The 15,824-nt window shown below is 39.5% G+C and overlaps 1 protein-coding gene across 2 annotated transcripts in view; it reads right to left on the bottom strand.

Moving 5' to 3' along the window:
- LOC126266868 (nuclear valosin-containing protein-like) overlaps window positions 1-15,824 on the bottom strand; it is a 161,245-nt gene that overhangs the window by 77,620 nt on the left and 67,801 nt on the right. Inside the window, exons 5-7 of one of the 2 annotated variants that reach the window (XM_049971492.1) lie at window positions 12,374-12,548; window positions 12,003-12,287; window positions 11,134-11,268 (exon numbers count right to left, since the gene is read on the bottom strand). In XM_049971492.1, coding sequence (XP_049827449.1) covers window positions 11,134-11,268; window positions 12,003-12,287; window positions 12,374-12,548 — 595 coding nt within the window. The remainder of the gene's footprint in view (window positions 1-11,133; window positions 11,269-12,002; window positions 12,288-12,373; window positions 12,549-15,824) is intronic. The other variant, XM_049971493.1, reaches the window with a different exon arrangement.

Here is a 15,824-nt window from a genome sequence, read left to right on the forward strand (position 1 = left end):
TCCACCATTTTCAATTGCAAGTAATGTGTACTTACATGATACATTTACAGTATTTTTAAGATTTCATTTATGTGAATTCCAATTAGTTCTAGAAACATGAAAGTCTCAATGATTTCTTGAAACACACAAGTCGCAACTGAAAACTCGCAAAATGTCATTTAGATCTTACGACACAGGTACAAAATTTTCAATTTTTCATGTAATTTCACAATTTATGAAATGGATACACTGTCGCAATGAAATTATCTGATTTTTTAAAAGCCTTTATTTGTTCTTTGACTGCCAATGTTTCTTCTGTAGCACCTTCTAAAATTTTCAAATGGTCTGGGTTTAACCCTTTCACTTCCACATTTTTCTCAAGTACTATGATAATCCACCCAACCTATACAACATACTAGTCCATCGCAATGCCACTCTAGATTCCCAATCCCTTCCCGTAGGGATCATATCCCTGTGGCAGACCAAGGTGCAAGACATGCCCATCTACCCACCCAGCACATCATACTCCAATCCTGTTGGGGGCTTATCCCATCTCATCATAAGTCGGGCCTCCTGTGAAAGCAAGCATGTTATGTAGGAACTCTGCTACAAACAATTCACAGGCTTTTGCGTCGGGATGACTTCCGTCCAGCTGTCTGCCAGGACGAACGGCCACTGCCAAATTATTGTCAAGAACAAAGTGAACCACCTAGTGGCCTGACATGCAGCTGAGCATAACATTTTCAATTTCAATGGCTGCTTCACAACTTGAGCCATCTGGATCATTTCCTCCACGACCAGCTTCCCTGAACTACGCGGATTGCAGTTATCCTTACAACATATCCTCCACTCCCGTAGTTGTCCTGGCCTCAATCTCTGGTAACCCACTGTCCCCACAACTTCCACCCAAGGTCCCCTTTCTGTCACCCTCTCCCAATTCACACCCCCTTCAGAATGAACCGCTTTCCACTGGCTGCTAAAATCACACCTGCCACTCCTCCCTCCCACTTTCCTAGCTGGCAAACCCACTGCCACCCTCTAAGCCAAGAGCCACCCACCCCTAGTCCTCCTCCCTGCCTCCCACCCACATTTCACTTTACTCACCACTTCAGACACTACCCTCCTAACAACCAGTCCACCTGCTGAGAATAGCACTATAGTGTGCGTGTGTGTTTTAGTTTACCTCATCAAATAATAACTCAGAAAATAACAAGTTTTCTTTCTTTTGTGTGTGGTTATCAGCCACTCAGTGCTTCTGCTTTACACTGTGTGGTCTCCTTTAATCCTGAAGTATTTATATAACTTGTGTGAGAAGAGCACAATATCTTGTGTTCAGCTGAAATATGGCAAATTAAGTTTATATGCAGGGAAACCGACAAGTGGTCTGGCAAAAAATAGGGTTTGCAGCACTATGCATGACCATGGTGGATGATTAGCATGAAAGACTGTTTAGATTAATGAAACACTTTACTTGAGACTAACATTGACTGCTGATGAATAATGTTTCCAAGTGTCATACCAGCGCAATTTCTTAATTGTTCAATGTTTGTTATTAAGAATTTAATGTGTACAATATGAGAGCTGTAAATAAAGTAGTGGTAATATTAATAGAACACAATATTTAATTAACTAAAAATACATTTGCATTACATTCCTTCAGTACAGTCGCCTAAAAAGCCTACTAAGTTTAATCAAATATCAAGAAGCCGCTGGTGACAGTTGACAAGGCATACCTCAGCTTAAGCTTTACTTGACTATGTTCTTGTTGAAATTTCTGTGGGCATTGCAATCTGGGTGATGCCATCCTTCTGAGTAATGCTTTAACTCAGGCTTGTACCCATGTCTCAAAAATGGTGACAATATACTGTAGAAATGTTTCCCTCATTGTGATGTGTGCCCAGGTGCACAGCAGCCCATGCATACCCGTGCCACTTCCATACGTCATTCATTCGATGTGGAACCCAAAGGGATGCAAGGAATGTTAAGACATCTCGTCAGTATGTGCCACACCATTTGATGACAGACAAACCTCTACGAATAATTCCCAGATGGTCCACAGATGGTCTATGGAAATGAGACCACTAACGATGTAAATGTAATGTTGAGGGATGGATGGCCAACCTGTGTGGTGCAAATCCACACTCTCCACACATGAAGTAATATCAGGAACACAATGTGATGAAACCATCTTTCTTATCATGGTATGCCCAATGACTTTTAGATTCTGACACATACTAAAGTGCAATTGTTTCCACTTGATAACAGCCATATGGTAAAAACTGCAATACTGAGTTTTAGAAATAATTTTACAAAGGTGATCACAATGTCTTTTACAAAATTTCAGTCAACTATGAAATCCAGCTACAATACTTTAATCTTTGTTTTTGATTGAGATTTCTCAAATGTATTACTTTGCAAAGTCACAAAAACCTTCTGGTTTCCAAGCACATATTTTACTAGACTATAATGCCCACCCACAAAAAATACAATGAAAAAATTGGCATCTAAATCATGTTTTTCAAATTAAAAACTCAAATTAATGGATCATATTTTCTCCTATTCAAAGTTCATAGCCAAGCCACTTTGAGTGGTATCATCATTCACTGTTTCCATTTTGTAACACAGGCCTTGCATTTCTTATATTTTGGAGTTATAGTGTTGAAGTTGTGGAGGTATAGTCTGGGATTGTAGAAAGCTCACAGTTCTGAAAAAGCAGACAATCTGCTACGTCAATGATACTCTTAACATAAAACTTTTTGACATTGCGAAGAAATACGATGAAGCACTGTCCACGTGTGAGGCATAATCAAAAATAAGGAAGTGTTCTTAAATGCCGATGATAACAATTCCTGGGGATACAAAAGGAAAAATATTCACGTCTGCATTCAAAGATGTGAAAACATCCTTTTAATGTAATTTCATGCAATGAGAAGTGATAGCATTCCTATAGTCAGAAACGTACTGAAATGAAAGCTTGTGAAATCGCCCTGAAGATCGGCACTGAAAATCTCAGTGCACTGAAGAGCTAGTTAGATCATTTAAAAAAATACCATGATCAATCACTTCAAAGTGTAAGATGAGGAAGTAAGGCTGCGGTCAGAGAGCATAAGCTATTGGAAGAAAATTATGCTGACACCACTGATACAGCAATATATACAACTACCTTTGCCAGAGCAGTACCAGACTAAATTCAATGACTGTATTACTCTGACATGGGGTGGTTCTGTTGATAGGTGAATGAGCATTCACTTTGGTCTGTCAGGATGGCACAACAATCCACTTACCACCCCTGAAAACACATGGCTGACGACATGTTCAAACTGTCAACCACCCTCGGCGTCCCAACATGCGCCAAGAGTCCTGTAACTAGCAGCATCCTCTGTGCCTGCATTCACCGTTAGACGGGCAGGCTCGATGATACACCAGCAGTGAAGAGTTTGGTGACAGAAACACAGTGACAGGTGGCCTCCGGACACACTCCTTAGAGTCCGATGCTTGTGACAAGCTAGTGTCAGAGTTTCCACCAGCTGTACTAAACACAGCTATGCCTGCTTTCAAGCATGTTGCATTTGCATGACATGGTTGCTACTGCAGCTTGTTGTCAGCACCTCGCACTGTACAAGAGCTTCACCCACGACCACCTCCACGTCTTCAACATGATCCTATGACCATTACTCTCAAGTTGAATTCACAACTCCTGGGAAGCAAAGCAATTATGCCATCCTGACAGACCAAAGTGAATGCTCATTCACCTATCAACAACAGACTGAGGAAGCAATAAGTTACAATGCAAAACATGACCAAACACATTTGAATTTTGCAGGCTATGTCTAATACAAATCTTCTACAAAACTTTTAAAGTTCACAAAGAACAATCACTCGCAATTAACAAAAAATTGCTTTCTAAAATTAAAAAATTAATGAACAGTGAATATACATCTGAAAATAAACTCTAGCCTTTGCTGCCATTGATAAGAGAAACAAATTTCGTCAGAGTATGCGTATAACATTATGTGAGTTATGCACACACACGCGCGCGCGCACACACACACACACACACACACACACACACACACACACACACACACACACACACACACACACGTTTTGTAAATGGTTTCAACAGAGGTTTTGTAAGTTTAGGAATGACACAGTTACAGTTAAAATTAAGTCCAAAAACCAGCCTCACATAGTTTGAGATGACAATTTAATTAATTTGATAAAAGTCACCTGGACTTATTATTATTATTAAAGGTTAACTCTTCATTTTCTCACTGAAATTTCTCTTCTGATGCTCTGTCCAGTTTCTTTTGGTTCCAGTTCTTGGTCTGTCTACAATTTGATTACTCTCTACAATTGTGGAGGCGATATCCTGTGCAACACCACCTATGATGTCGGTTCCCTAATTATCTCTTTCAGTTTTAAGCACCTCTCTGAACTTTATTTAGCTAATGAATTAGACAACCAGCCTGCCATCCCTCATTGTGAAAAATAACCACTAATTTCACTTTTCTCTTCCTGAAAGTGCAGACTTGCTCAGCATGGTGCTGTAATTCCTGAGATTTACTTTTCACACAAATTCCACTTACATAGACAGGGGCAAAAAATGTTCTCAGAATTTTTCTTTTTTGCTTTTTGATGTAATGAAATGGTGATTTGCAACCAATTAGTTACGTTTTCTATCTTTGTGATGCTTATAGTTTTATTACTGTATTTTAGTGTTTTAGAGATAATCACTCTGTTCCAAGAGATTCTGTAGGCTTTTTGTAATTTAGAGATTCTATCTCTGCTTCACAATTTAATCTTATGAAGGTTTATGAATCCCTCTAGCTACACTATGTGATCAAAAGTATCCAGACACCTGGCTGACAATGACTTACAAGTTCGTGGCACCCTTCACCTGTAATGCTGGAATTCAACATCATGTAGGCCGACCCTTAGCCTTGATGACAGCTTCCACTCTCGCAGGCATATGATCAACCAGGTGCTGGAAGATTTCTTGGGGAATGGCAGCCCATCCTTCATGGAGTGCTGCACTGAGCAGACATACCGATATCTGTCGGTGAGGCCTGGCACAAAGTCGCTGTTCCAAAACATCCCGAAGGTTTTCTCTAGGATTCAGGTCAGGACTCTGTGCAGGCCAGTCCATTATAGGGCTGTTATTGTCATGTAACCACTCCACCACAGGCCGTGCATTATGAACAGGAGCTCTATGATTTTGAAAGATGCAATCGCCATCCCTGAATTGCTCTTCAACAGTTGGAAGCAAGAAGGTGCTTAAAAAAATCAATGTAGACCTATGCTGTGATAGTGCCATGCAAAACAACAAGGGGTGCCAGCCCCCTCCATGAAAAACACTACCAAATCCATAACACCACTGCCTCAGAATTTTTCCGTTGGTACATCACACACTGGCAGATGTTCACTGGGCATTTGCCATACCACAGTCTGCCATTGGATCGCCACATAGTGTACCGTGATTCTTAGCTCCACACAATGTTTTTTAACTGTTCAATCGTCCAATGTTTATGCTCCTTACACTAAGTGAAGTGTCATTTGGTGTCGTGTGGCTTATGAGCAGCCGCTCGACCACGAAATCCAAGTTTCCTTAATTCTTGCCTAGTAGTCATAGTACTTGCAGTGTATCCTGATGCAGTTTAGAATTCCTGTGTGATGGTTAGGATAGATGTCTACCTATAACACATTATGACCTCCTTCAACTGTCGGCGCTCTCTGTAAGTCAACAGACGAGGTCAGTGTGTGTGCTTTTGTGCTGTAAATGTCCCTTCACGATTCCACTTCACTATCACATCAGAAACAGTGGACCCAGGGATGTTTAGGAGTGTGGAAATCTCGCGTACAGACATATGACACACTTGACACCCAATCACCTGATCTCGTTTGAAGTCTGAGTTCCGCAGAGCGCCCCATTCTGCTCTCATAATGTCTAATGACTAGTGAGGTTGCTGATATGGAGTACCTGGTTCCACAATGCACCTAACATGAAAACATATGTTTTTGAGGGTGTCCGGATACTTTTGATCACATAGTGTATGTGCTTTTAAGTATCTGAGGTATTTTGATAAGCTGAGTTGTTGTATGTTGGCTACACAGGCTCTAAGAAGTTCATACCAAGTGCTAACATTTTATGTAGGATATCTGCAGTCAAGTTTTGGCTGCAGTTTCTTGGAGTTTTTATCGGGAGAGAATCGGATCTTTTTTATGGTTGGAGAGAACCACTAGATCTTCGAAGGCCAAATATTATACACGAATTATTTTGACAGTGACTGGCAATAGTTACTCCTTTAACTTATTTCTCACTGAGCATGATCACTTTTTATACAAAATTGAATTGGCAACAGCACATACTTGGCTATTCAATTCTGCCAGAATTACTGCAGATAGAGTTTGTTATAAACTATTATAATAAATGAACAGCTGTCTTCAAACATGAAACCAGATTTTCCATTTATATGGAAATTTATGGAACACAAGTGGCTTACTTAATAGATCTTTTGGGAAACTTGGAAATTTTTGTACTGGAATCCATTTTCAAATCTTTGGTTTGTCACCACTGCTACCTCACTAGGGCTTCAAACAGCCAAGAAGAAATATTTAGACCCTGGCCAAAACCCGACACCTATTTGAAGTTGAACTGTTTTTTTTCCCCTTCATTTTTACACTTTAAAAGCGCTTAAAGATTATGTATGCATCACAAATTACTTGACTCAGCACTAAAACTTTATTTTTCACAAGATTTGATACTTTAATCCACTTTACAATTGCTTGTATGTCTAACAAGTTTTTTGTGATGAATATAATAGAGGGAAACATTCTACGTGGGAAAAATATATTTAAAAAACAAAGTTGATGTGACTTACCAAACAAAAGCGCTGGTAGGTCGATAGATACACAAACAAACACACAAAATTCAAGCTTTCGCAACCAACGGTTGCTTCTTCAGGAAAGAGGGAAGGAGAGGGGAAGACGAAAGGAAGTGGGTTTTAAGGGAGACGGTAAGGAGTCATTCCAATCCCGGGAGCAGAAAGACTTAGCTTAAGGGGAAAAAAAGGACAGGTACACACACACACACACACACACACACACACACACACACACACACACACACACACACACACACACACACACACACACACACACACAGAGAGAGAGAGAGAGAGAGAGAGAGAGAGAGAGAGAGAGAGAGAGAGAGAGACACATAAGCAGACATTTGTAAAGGCAAAGAGTTTGGGCAGAGATGTCAGTTGAGGCGGAAGTACACAGGCAAAGATGTTGTTGAAAGACAGGTGAGGTATGAGCGGTGGCAACTTAAAATTAGCGGAGGTTGAGGCCTGGCGGATAACGAGAAGAGAGGATATACTGAAGGGCAAGTTCCCATCTTCGGAGTTCTGACAGGTTGGTGTTAGTGGGAAGTATCCAGATAACCCGGACGGTGTAACACTGTGCCAAGATGTGCTGGCCGTGCACCAAGGCATGTTTAGCCACAGGGTGATCCTCATTACCAACAAACACTGTCTGCCTGTGTCCACTCATGTGAATGGACAGTTTGTTGCTGGTCATTCCCACATAGAAAGCTTCACAGTGTAGGCAGATCAGTTGGTAAATCACGTGGGTGCTTTCACACGTGGCTCTTCCTTTGATCATGTAAACCTTCCGGGTTACAGGACTGGAGTAGGTGGTGGTGGGAGGGTGCATGGGACAGGTTTTACACCGGGGGCTGTTACTAGGGTAGGAGCCAGAGGGTAGGGAAGGTGGTTTCAGGATTTCATAGGGATGAACTAAGAGGTTATGAAGGTTAGGTGGACGGCGGAAAGACACTCTTGGTGGAGTGGGGAGGATTTCGTGAAGGATGGATATCATTTCAGGGCAGGATTTGAGGAAGTCGTATCCCTGCTGGAGAGCCACATTCAGAGTCTGATCCAGTCCCGGAAAGTATCCTGTCACAAGTGGGGCACTTTTGTGGTTCTTCTGTGGGAGGTTCTGGGTTTGAGGGGATGAGGAAGTGGCTCTGGTTATTTGCTTCTGTACCAGGTCGGGAGGGTAGTTGCGGGATGCAAAAGCTGTTTTCAGGTGGTTGGTGTAATGGTTCAGGGATTCCTGACTGGAGCAGATTCGTTTGCCACGAAGACCTAGGCTGTAGGGAAGGGACCGTTTGATGTGGAATGGGTGGCAGCTGTCATAATGGAGGTACTGTTGCTTGTTGGTGAGTTTGATGTGGACGGACGAGTGAAGCTGGACAGATATAACAAGTTTTTTTTATTTTTGTTTCTACGGCACAAATACTCCTAAACCGGAAGTATTCACTGCAGAACACTTTATTTTTCCCATTTTTCCTATTGCATATAATTATTATTCTGACAGACAATTAAAAAATGAAATGTGACAGTTCTCACATTAACATATCCGTTCACTTCTGGCCAAACACTCCTTGTTGTTTTGGAAATACCATGAATGTTTCACACTGTCACACCATACAGAATAACATTTTAGTTCTATCAGGACAAAATAGGGTATTTGACTGTTTTCTGGAAATTGTCTTAAATGGTTAATTATGTCATTTGATGCTCCTGACATACTTTTTTTTCCTCTTTAATTTCGGTATTCTTTTATAACATTGAAATGAAATTCAAATAATTTGAAAACCCGCTAAAATGATCGATGCGAGTCATGTGATGCCTGTGACATCACTGGCTAGCGTGCTGTTCCTGCTGTCATAAAGCTTAATCACAGTGATTTCTTGTTTAGGAATTAATGTTTCAGAAATTGGATTACAAATGGTATCCAGTACCATACTGTACAAATGTATCTATAAAAACTTCTGAAAAGTTGTTTTTGAGTGTTCCAGAGAATGAGAAGATGTGTATAATGTGCCCAAAAATTGCCATCATGTCAATACACAAGCTCGTGAACTTAATAAAAATGTGTTGCATTGTGAAGTGGACGTTAATTTACCTCCAAAACATGTTTTCCCACTGTTACAAGGAAGGATAATGTCACTAAACAAAATTAAACACTTAGTGAAAACATTGTTTTAGCCGAATCTACCTAAACTGTCTGGTAGCTTACCTGTTACAGTGGTAGATCATTGAATTTTATAAGATGATGATTACAGATTGCTGGTTTGAATCCAGTCTGAATGAATATTCTAACTTACTTGTAAAACGACTTGACAGTCCTCTCAAATGGAAACCAAATCACGGTTACGAAACTTCATCACATCAATCAGAAACAGAATATTAATCCTTGGTGTTTACATGCGCTTACATTTGCAATCACTTTTCACATACACATCGCTTTCCAAAAGATATTTTCTGGTTAATGTGACCACACAGTTTTAACCTTATTAGAAACAAAGTTTCATCATTTTACATAAAGATGAAGTAAATCTGCTTTGGACATTGATGTTAGTTCACACTCAGAAACATAACAGCCCTTACATTTATGTTATCCGCATGCTGTAGATGCTTTATATCTCTCTGTAAATAAAACCTTATCGTCCTACACCTTATTGTACTATGGGATTATGGTGATATTGTCACCACTAGCAATGCTCTCCAATAAAGAGAATTGTTTGTTCATAAAGTAAAATAATGTATTTATCCTCTGTTGTCCATTACTCAGGCCAAGATTAATTTGATGCTGTATATAAAATATCCCAATATCGAAAGAACTACTAGACTCCGTTATTGCTACTGCTATTCTTGTATTTTGCATACAACTGTCAAAAATATATGGCCCTACCACGACTAACATATGACCTCATAACTTCTTGTCAGCTGCACTATCCATTGCACCACCGAGCACCTACTGACCACAGTCTCTCTGGTGTCTTCTACATAGCAAATCAGCACTAAAGTTTGTCCAGAATAATTTCACTTTGTTTTTCTTTGTAGTTCATGGCTGATAGTAAACAATCTAGTTATAATGTACGGTCCCCGTTTACAAATGTTCTACAATTCCTTAGTTTTGATTGAGTTTAACAATGTTGCAGGGAGAAGAATGTCCATTGTTGCACACATTGCCACTCTAAATGGGTGGTGCATTAATGCTTCAGCTTTTGCTAGTTTTGCACTATCAGCATTCACAAAATTCCTTTCAATTGTTACTTAGGTTGTAAGTGCGTTTTCTATCACTAAATAGCTAAAATGTTTGCAGAAAAAGTACGTAAAGGCCTTGTAACTTCGGCTTATACTCCTGTAGCGCATGTATAGCTTTGTCTTTCTTCGTAGTCTGTGATGTCATGAGAGCATCACCCAGTGACAGAGTATTCTCGATTATGCAACCAAATCTTTATATTTAATGATTTTTAAGCTTTAATTATATAAAAATAACAATATTTTGTGAGAATATTGACCATAAATGCTATTTAAATTTTATAAGCAATCATAACAACAACAACCCAAACCACATTTTTAAGATAGGAAAATAGCTTATTAGAAGTAATCAGATTGGCTGACCTGTATTCACCTTTAGGGGTTGATTTTCTAAATACAATACTGCCAACTGACTCCTTGAAATGTTTTCAGTACTGTTGGTTCCTTCTTCATGAAGAAAGGGGTAGGTTCGGGAAGAGGGGAAGGTCACTCAGGCCCCAGATAGAGAGCAATCCACCTACAATAAGGATACGAAAGATGGACATGATGACAGAGGTGTCTGAGAAATACAACTCTTTACTTCAAGCTGCACGGAACACCACATTTAATGTTGTCCATGATCACAGTTTTCCCCCTGCATTGCTTCAAACTGATCCCTACAAGGGAACAATTACTCATATTGGAACTGTGGCATGAGACTGAATATTTGTTATTGACAGGGGCATAACACCTAAAATGCAATAGCAAAATAATAGCTTATACGCCCTTAAGCATAAGTAACTCCTTCAAATTTTCCTCTATATTTAAAAAGCCAGCAATTAAAAAATGTTTGCACATCTGAATGCCTATTAGCCATGTTCTAATTTATTCCAATTCAGTGACAGCTAAATGTATACTTCTCTTTTGCTGTTCATAAGTTTAATATTAAACTTTTTATTTTCATATGGAATAAATAAGGAAGGACATGTTTCTTACATTAAATAGTTCAGTGAAAAACCATATCAATATTATCAGTAAAAATAAAGATTAGAACACTTACACCAGCAATAGCTTGAGCCAGCAAGGTTTTTCCGCATCCTGGGGGCCCATGAAGAAGAAATCCTCGAGGTGGTGTCACTCCAATCCGTTTGTATATTTCAGGATGTTGAATATGGACCAGCAACTTGCACACCTCCTGAAAAATATTTGGAAAATTAAAACTGTAACACAATCAAGATAATTTCATTTTATTTAGTCACATCTGAAATGTTTTAGGAACTCTGTGTCAAACCCTTGTATATGGAATTTGTCAAAGTGACAGCTGAATATGTACTTGAAAAAGTGACCCGCACATGAGCAGAATACGTGCTATAAGGCTGGCTGGCCAGTAGCCTAGCTATGCCTTCTTGTGAGTGCAATGGTGGGGTGAGCAAAAGGCCCTATGTTTCTGGCTTCTTGCCTGAAAGTTTGAACAAATTCACTGTTATAAAATTTGTGGTTATATTCCTATTAAAGTTAAGTTTGCAAATGACATGTCCAGTCCAATAGTAGGGGCAAGCCACTAGCCAATCCTAGTTTTTTCTTGTGTGTTTTGCAGATATGCATGGGCAACATTACCTCCTGCCAATTACAGAATTATTTAATTTGAGCTGTAGAGATGCTAACTGCGAACTTGTGACAATTTTCGTTGCAACTGAATGAAATAAAACTGGCCTGGCCACTTACGATTTGTTGACATATTTCAATTACAATTGATATGCTCCTGAAAATATGGCCTAATGATTGGTTATATTGACCACAATATTAGCAGCTAAAAGTTACTTCCTCTAAGCCATTTCTTTCCATTAGTCTAAGTTATCCAAGACAGAAACATTGAAACTATAAACATGTAATTGATAAAAATTTTAAATAATTAATTCAAACACCTACCTCCAGAACCTTACCGATACCTCCTAAACTCGAAAAGTTGTATTGGGAATCATGAACGGTGAATTCTCGTTTTCTCCTCTGTGGTGTCCCCGCTTTTAATTCCTCTTCATTCTTACGTTTCCTTGTATTATCTATACTGTGTGAATTTTGTGGATTGGTAGAAAGTGACTGATTCTTTTGAATACGGACATTTTTTGATTCAGCTGATGTTTGATTTTTCTTCAAAGGTTGTGCACTTCGTGAAACTGAAATTTCTGTTGACTTAAAAATGTTTGACACAGTTTGCTGTAAGTAAAATGGAGACCTTCATATATAATAGTAAGATTTAAATAAAAATGAAACAGACAATAACTGCACATAGCAAAACTTACCAGCTGAGAATCAGACAGAAGGGGTTTTGGAACTGCTGATAAAGTTATGCCAGTAATTGGAGCATGCTGTTTAATTTTAGCTTGAACTTTTTCTTTCTTTACCACTTTATTTTCATCTTCATCACTGCTGATATTAATAAGTTCTTTGTCTTCACTCTTTGACGACATACTCTTTCTGTGAAAAATAAATTTTTTCTATCAATATTACAACTTGTGCAAACAAAAATTATTACTAAAAATAATAATGAAAGGAATAATAGGAAAATGAGCTCTTTCTCATTATCTAATAGCTATACTTTAAGAATGCATAAGCTGTTCTGAATTTTACTATTGCTACAGCTATGTATCTAGTCACTAGCATGCAGCTCTCCATCAGTGTTACAGCATATAGTGTTTAGCCAAAAGTAGCAGAGCATGCCCTCCAGCATAATTCTAGGGATCTAGGAACATGCTATACAGTATGTGCCATTTGGCTTCCACCACCCAACACCAGTCCCTTGGAACTGCAGAGATGGGAACTTGCACTCCAACACATCCTTTCATCCCGCCATCCCCCTGGACTGAACCTACGTTAAATCACCTCACTCCCATTTACTCTTCAGTTTTCTCCTCTTTCCCTTTCCTCTTTAGCCATTCACACATCTTTTCATCCTACATAGTTGTGTTTATCTTTATACTATATACTTCTTTACTTATATATGCATCCTCTTTGGTTTGAAGGTGGCACATTACTTACAGTAGAATATCTTTTGCTTCCCTCTGACAATCATTCCTCCATCCTTGATACCCTCCCTGTTTTCCTTTTCCTGTTGCTTCATAACCTGGGTTGTGAGTAACTGAATCCACTTTCCCTTCTTCCCTTTCTTTCCCCTCCCTCCTCCCTGACGAAGAAACAAAGTTCCGAAAGCTAGGAACGTAAATATTCTGTTCTGTTTTGTGTATCTATCGGCTGTACTGAGCTGAGGTAAGTACTGGCCAGCCCCTCTATCTCTTTGTTAGTATTTGTTTCACATCTTTATGAGATTTTCCATTAATCATTTAGATAATAAGCATCAGACAATCAAAAGAGGTCTTGGATTATTTGAACAATGTTAGTGCCTAATAACAGTTCTGTGACTTTTGGTTCTTAATTGTGCGTGAAGAACCTTTTGTTCACTGCTTCTGTACTGTGTGAAGTTTTACTTTTTGATGAAGTAAGAGCTATATTGAACTCAGAATCAGACAATGATTGACAGGAATACAGAATGTGGAGAAAAGATGCACAGAAAACAATAATTAAGTAATTAAGGGGGCGGAGGGGGGGGGGGGGTGAAGAGCAGCAAAGCCTGGCAGAAAACCGGCGAAGAGTTAGAAAAAAGATGGGGAATACATGAGCAAATAAAGCGTGGAGGGTATTAAAAATAATAAGAACACATTTAAAGATAAAGCAGATATAAACCTCATTAGCATGCAGCAATGGGTACAGCACTACCAAGGATTACTAACTGAGAACATAGTGGCATTCACTGAGAAACGACCAGACATTGAAATCAGTAATGATAATATACCCCTGATAACTTCGAAGAAAGTCCAAAATGCAATTAATGCCATGAAAAACAGAAAGTCACCAGGTCCAGGATTAATTTATATAGAACTGGTAAAAGCAGCACCGCAAAACTCTGAGATATTGGCAGTGATTTTTGACAAATGACTTAGAGGGGGCAAAGCCCCAAAGGAGTGGAAAAAGGCAACTACATCAATATCTGAGAACGGCAACAGGAGAAATTGTGCAAACTATCGTGGTGTTAGTGTGATGCCATTCCTGGCGAGAGTCTATGGCCATATCCTACAAAAAAGAGGATAAAAGAAGTAACTGAACCCGAAGAACAAAATGGACTCAGAGCTGGTTGCTTCTGTACTGATGGAGTACTTACCCTCAAAAACCTAGTGGAGAAAAGGACAGCAAGGGGCCTTACGACCCACCTTGTCTTTGTAGACCTCCATAACACAGTTTCACAGAACAAGCTATGGACAAGTCTAATTGATAATGGCGTGTCACTGAACTATGCGAAAGCTGTCAGACTTCTCTAACAAGGTTGCATGGCAATAGTAAAAGTGAGAACAACTACCTCAAGAGTGAGGTGACAAAGGGAATACACCAGGGATGCACATTCGCCCCTACACTCTAAGATCTACCTATAGGAGGCACTAAAGTTCTGGAAAAGGAAATGTGGAGGAATGGGTATCACCATAGACGATGAGCTCTTATTCACTTTACTTTTTGCTGACAACCAAGTGTTGATAGCTGGAGATGAGGAAGATGCAAATTACATGTTCCACAAATTAAAAGAAGAATATGAAAAACGGGGTCTTGTCATAAATGTATCTAAAACAGAATATCTGAAAGTGGGAGAAAATGCTGTTAACGACTTACAACTCGGTGCTGATACTGTCAAAGGATGTCATAATTTTAATTACCTGGCAGTCACACTGTCGTCTAATGGTGAAAGTACAGATGATATAAAAAATAAAAGTGGCCAGGGCAAATGAGCCATAAAACAACTAAATGGTATTATCTGAAACAAAAACATAACATCCCATACAAACAAAACATACCATCTACCACAAAATTGTTGAAAATATCACAACAAAGGGCGCAGAGTTGTGGGAACTAACTCAGAGGCAGAAAGATCGCCCGTCGTGCTGGATTTCTGGAGACAGAGTTGTGGATGGTCCAGGCTTCATCATATTAGAATTGATAGGATCAGAGAGGTTAAGAATGCCAAAAGCACAATCCTAGACTACAGAGAGAGGAAGTGCCTAGTCTGGTATAGTCACTTACAGCGTACACCTGACAAGATGGCCAAAACGTGTATGGCAATGGATTCCACATCAAAGAAGAAAGTGCTGTAGACCTGCGAGATGCCGGAAAGACTACGTCGTTGAAGCAATAGCGGCGAGAGGTCTTAATGAAGGAGACTGGAGGTCCTTAGAAATGTAATTACCAATGTCTAAACTTCCAATTTTGAACTAAGAAGCAGCTTTTGGCTATTGACTTTATGGATAGTTACTACATCAGCCATTTTAGATGGTGATCCAGTGAAAATGAGTAGCTACCAAGGCTAATTCCATAACAGGTAGGACTAGTTCACATGACATTTGATGTGGACACCTTCCTATTTGGCACAGCATGCAAGCTTAGGAATGAACAAGTGGCAAACGTGTGTGTGAGAAGACATACTGACATTTTGAAGTGTACAGTTTATACAGAGCAAATCATAATAGTTTGCCTATGTGGTGAGGTTGTATTGTGGATAACTGAAGGCAGGCAGCAGGAGAGAAGTAGAGCAGGAAAGAGCAGCGCAGTGGCATCTTGGGTACCGGACTGGCAGTGCATTGCAAGAGCTGGAGACCAATGCAACAGCATGATAGCACTATCAATTTCTTCAGACATTAACCAATCCAGTCGGAA

This window comes from Schistocerca gregaria, chromosome 4, assembly GCF_023897955.1.
Source record: "Schistocerca gregaria isolate iqSchGreg1 chromosome 4, iqSchGreg1.2, whole genome shotgun sequence".
NCBI lineage: Eukaryota > Metazoa > Arthropoda > Insecta > Orthoptera > Acrididae > Schistocerca > Schistocerca gregaria.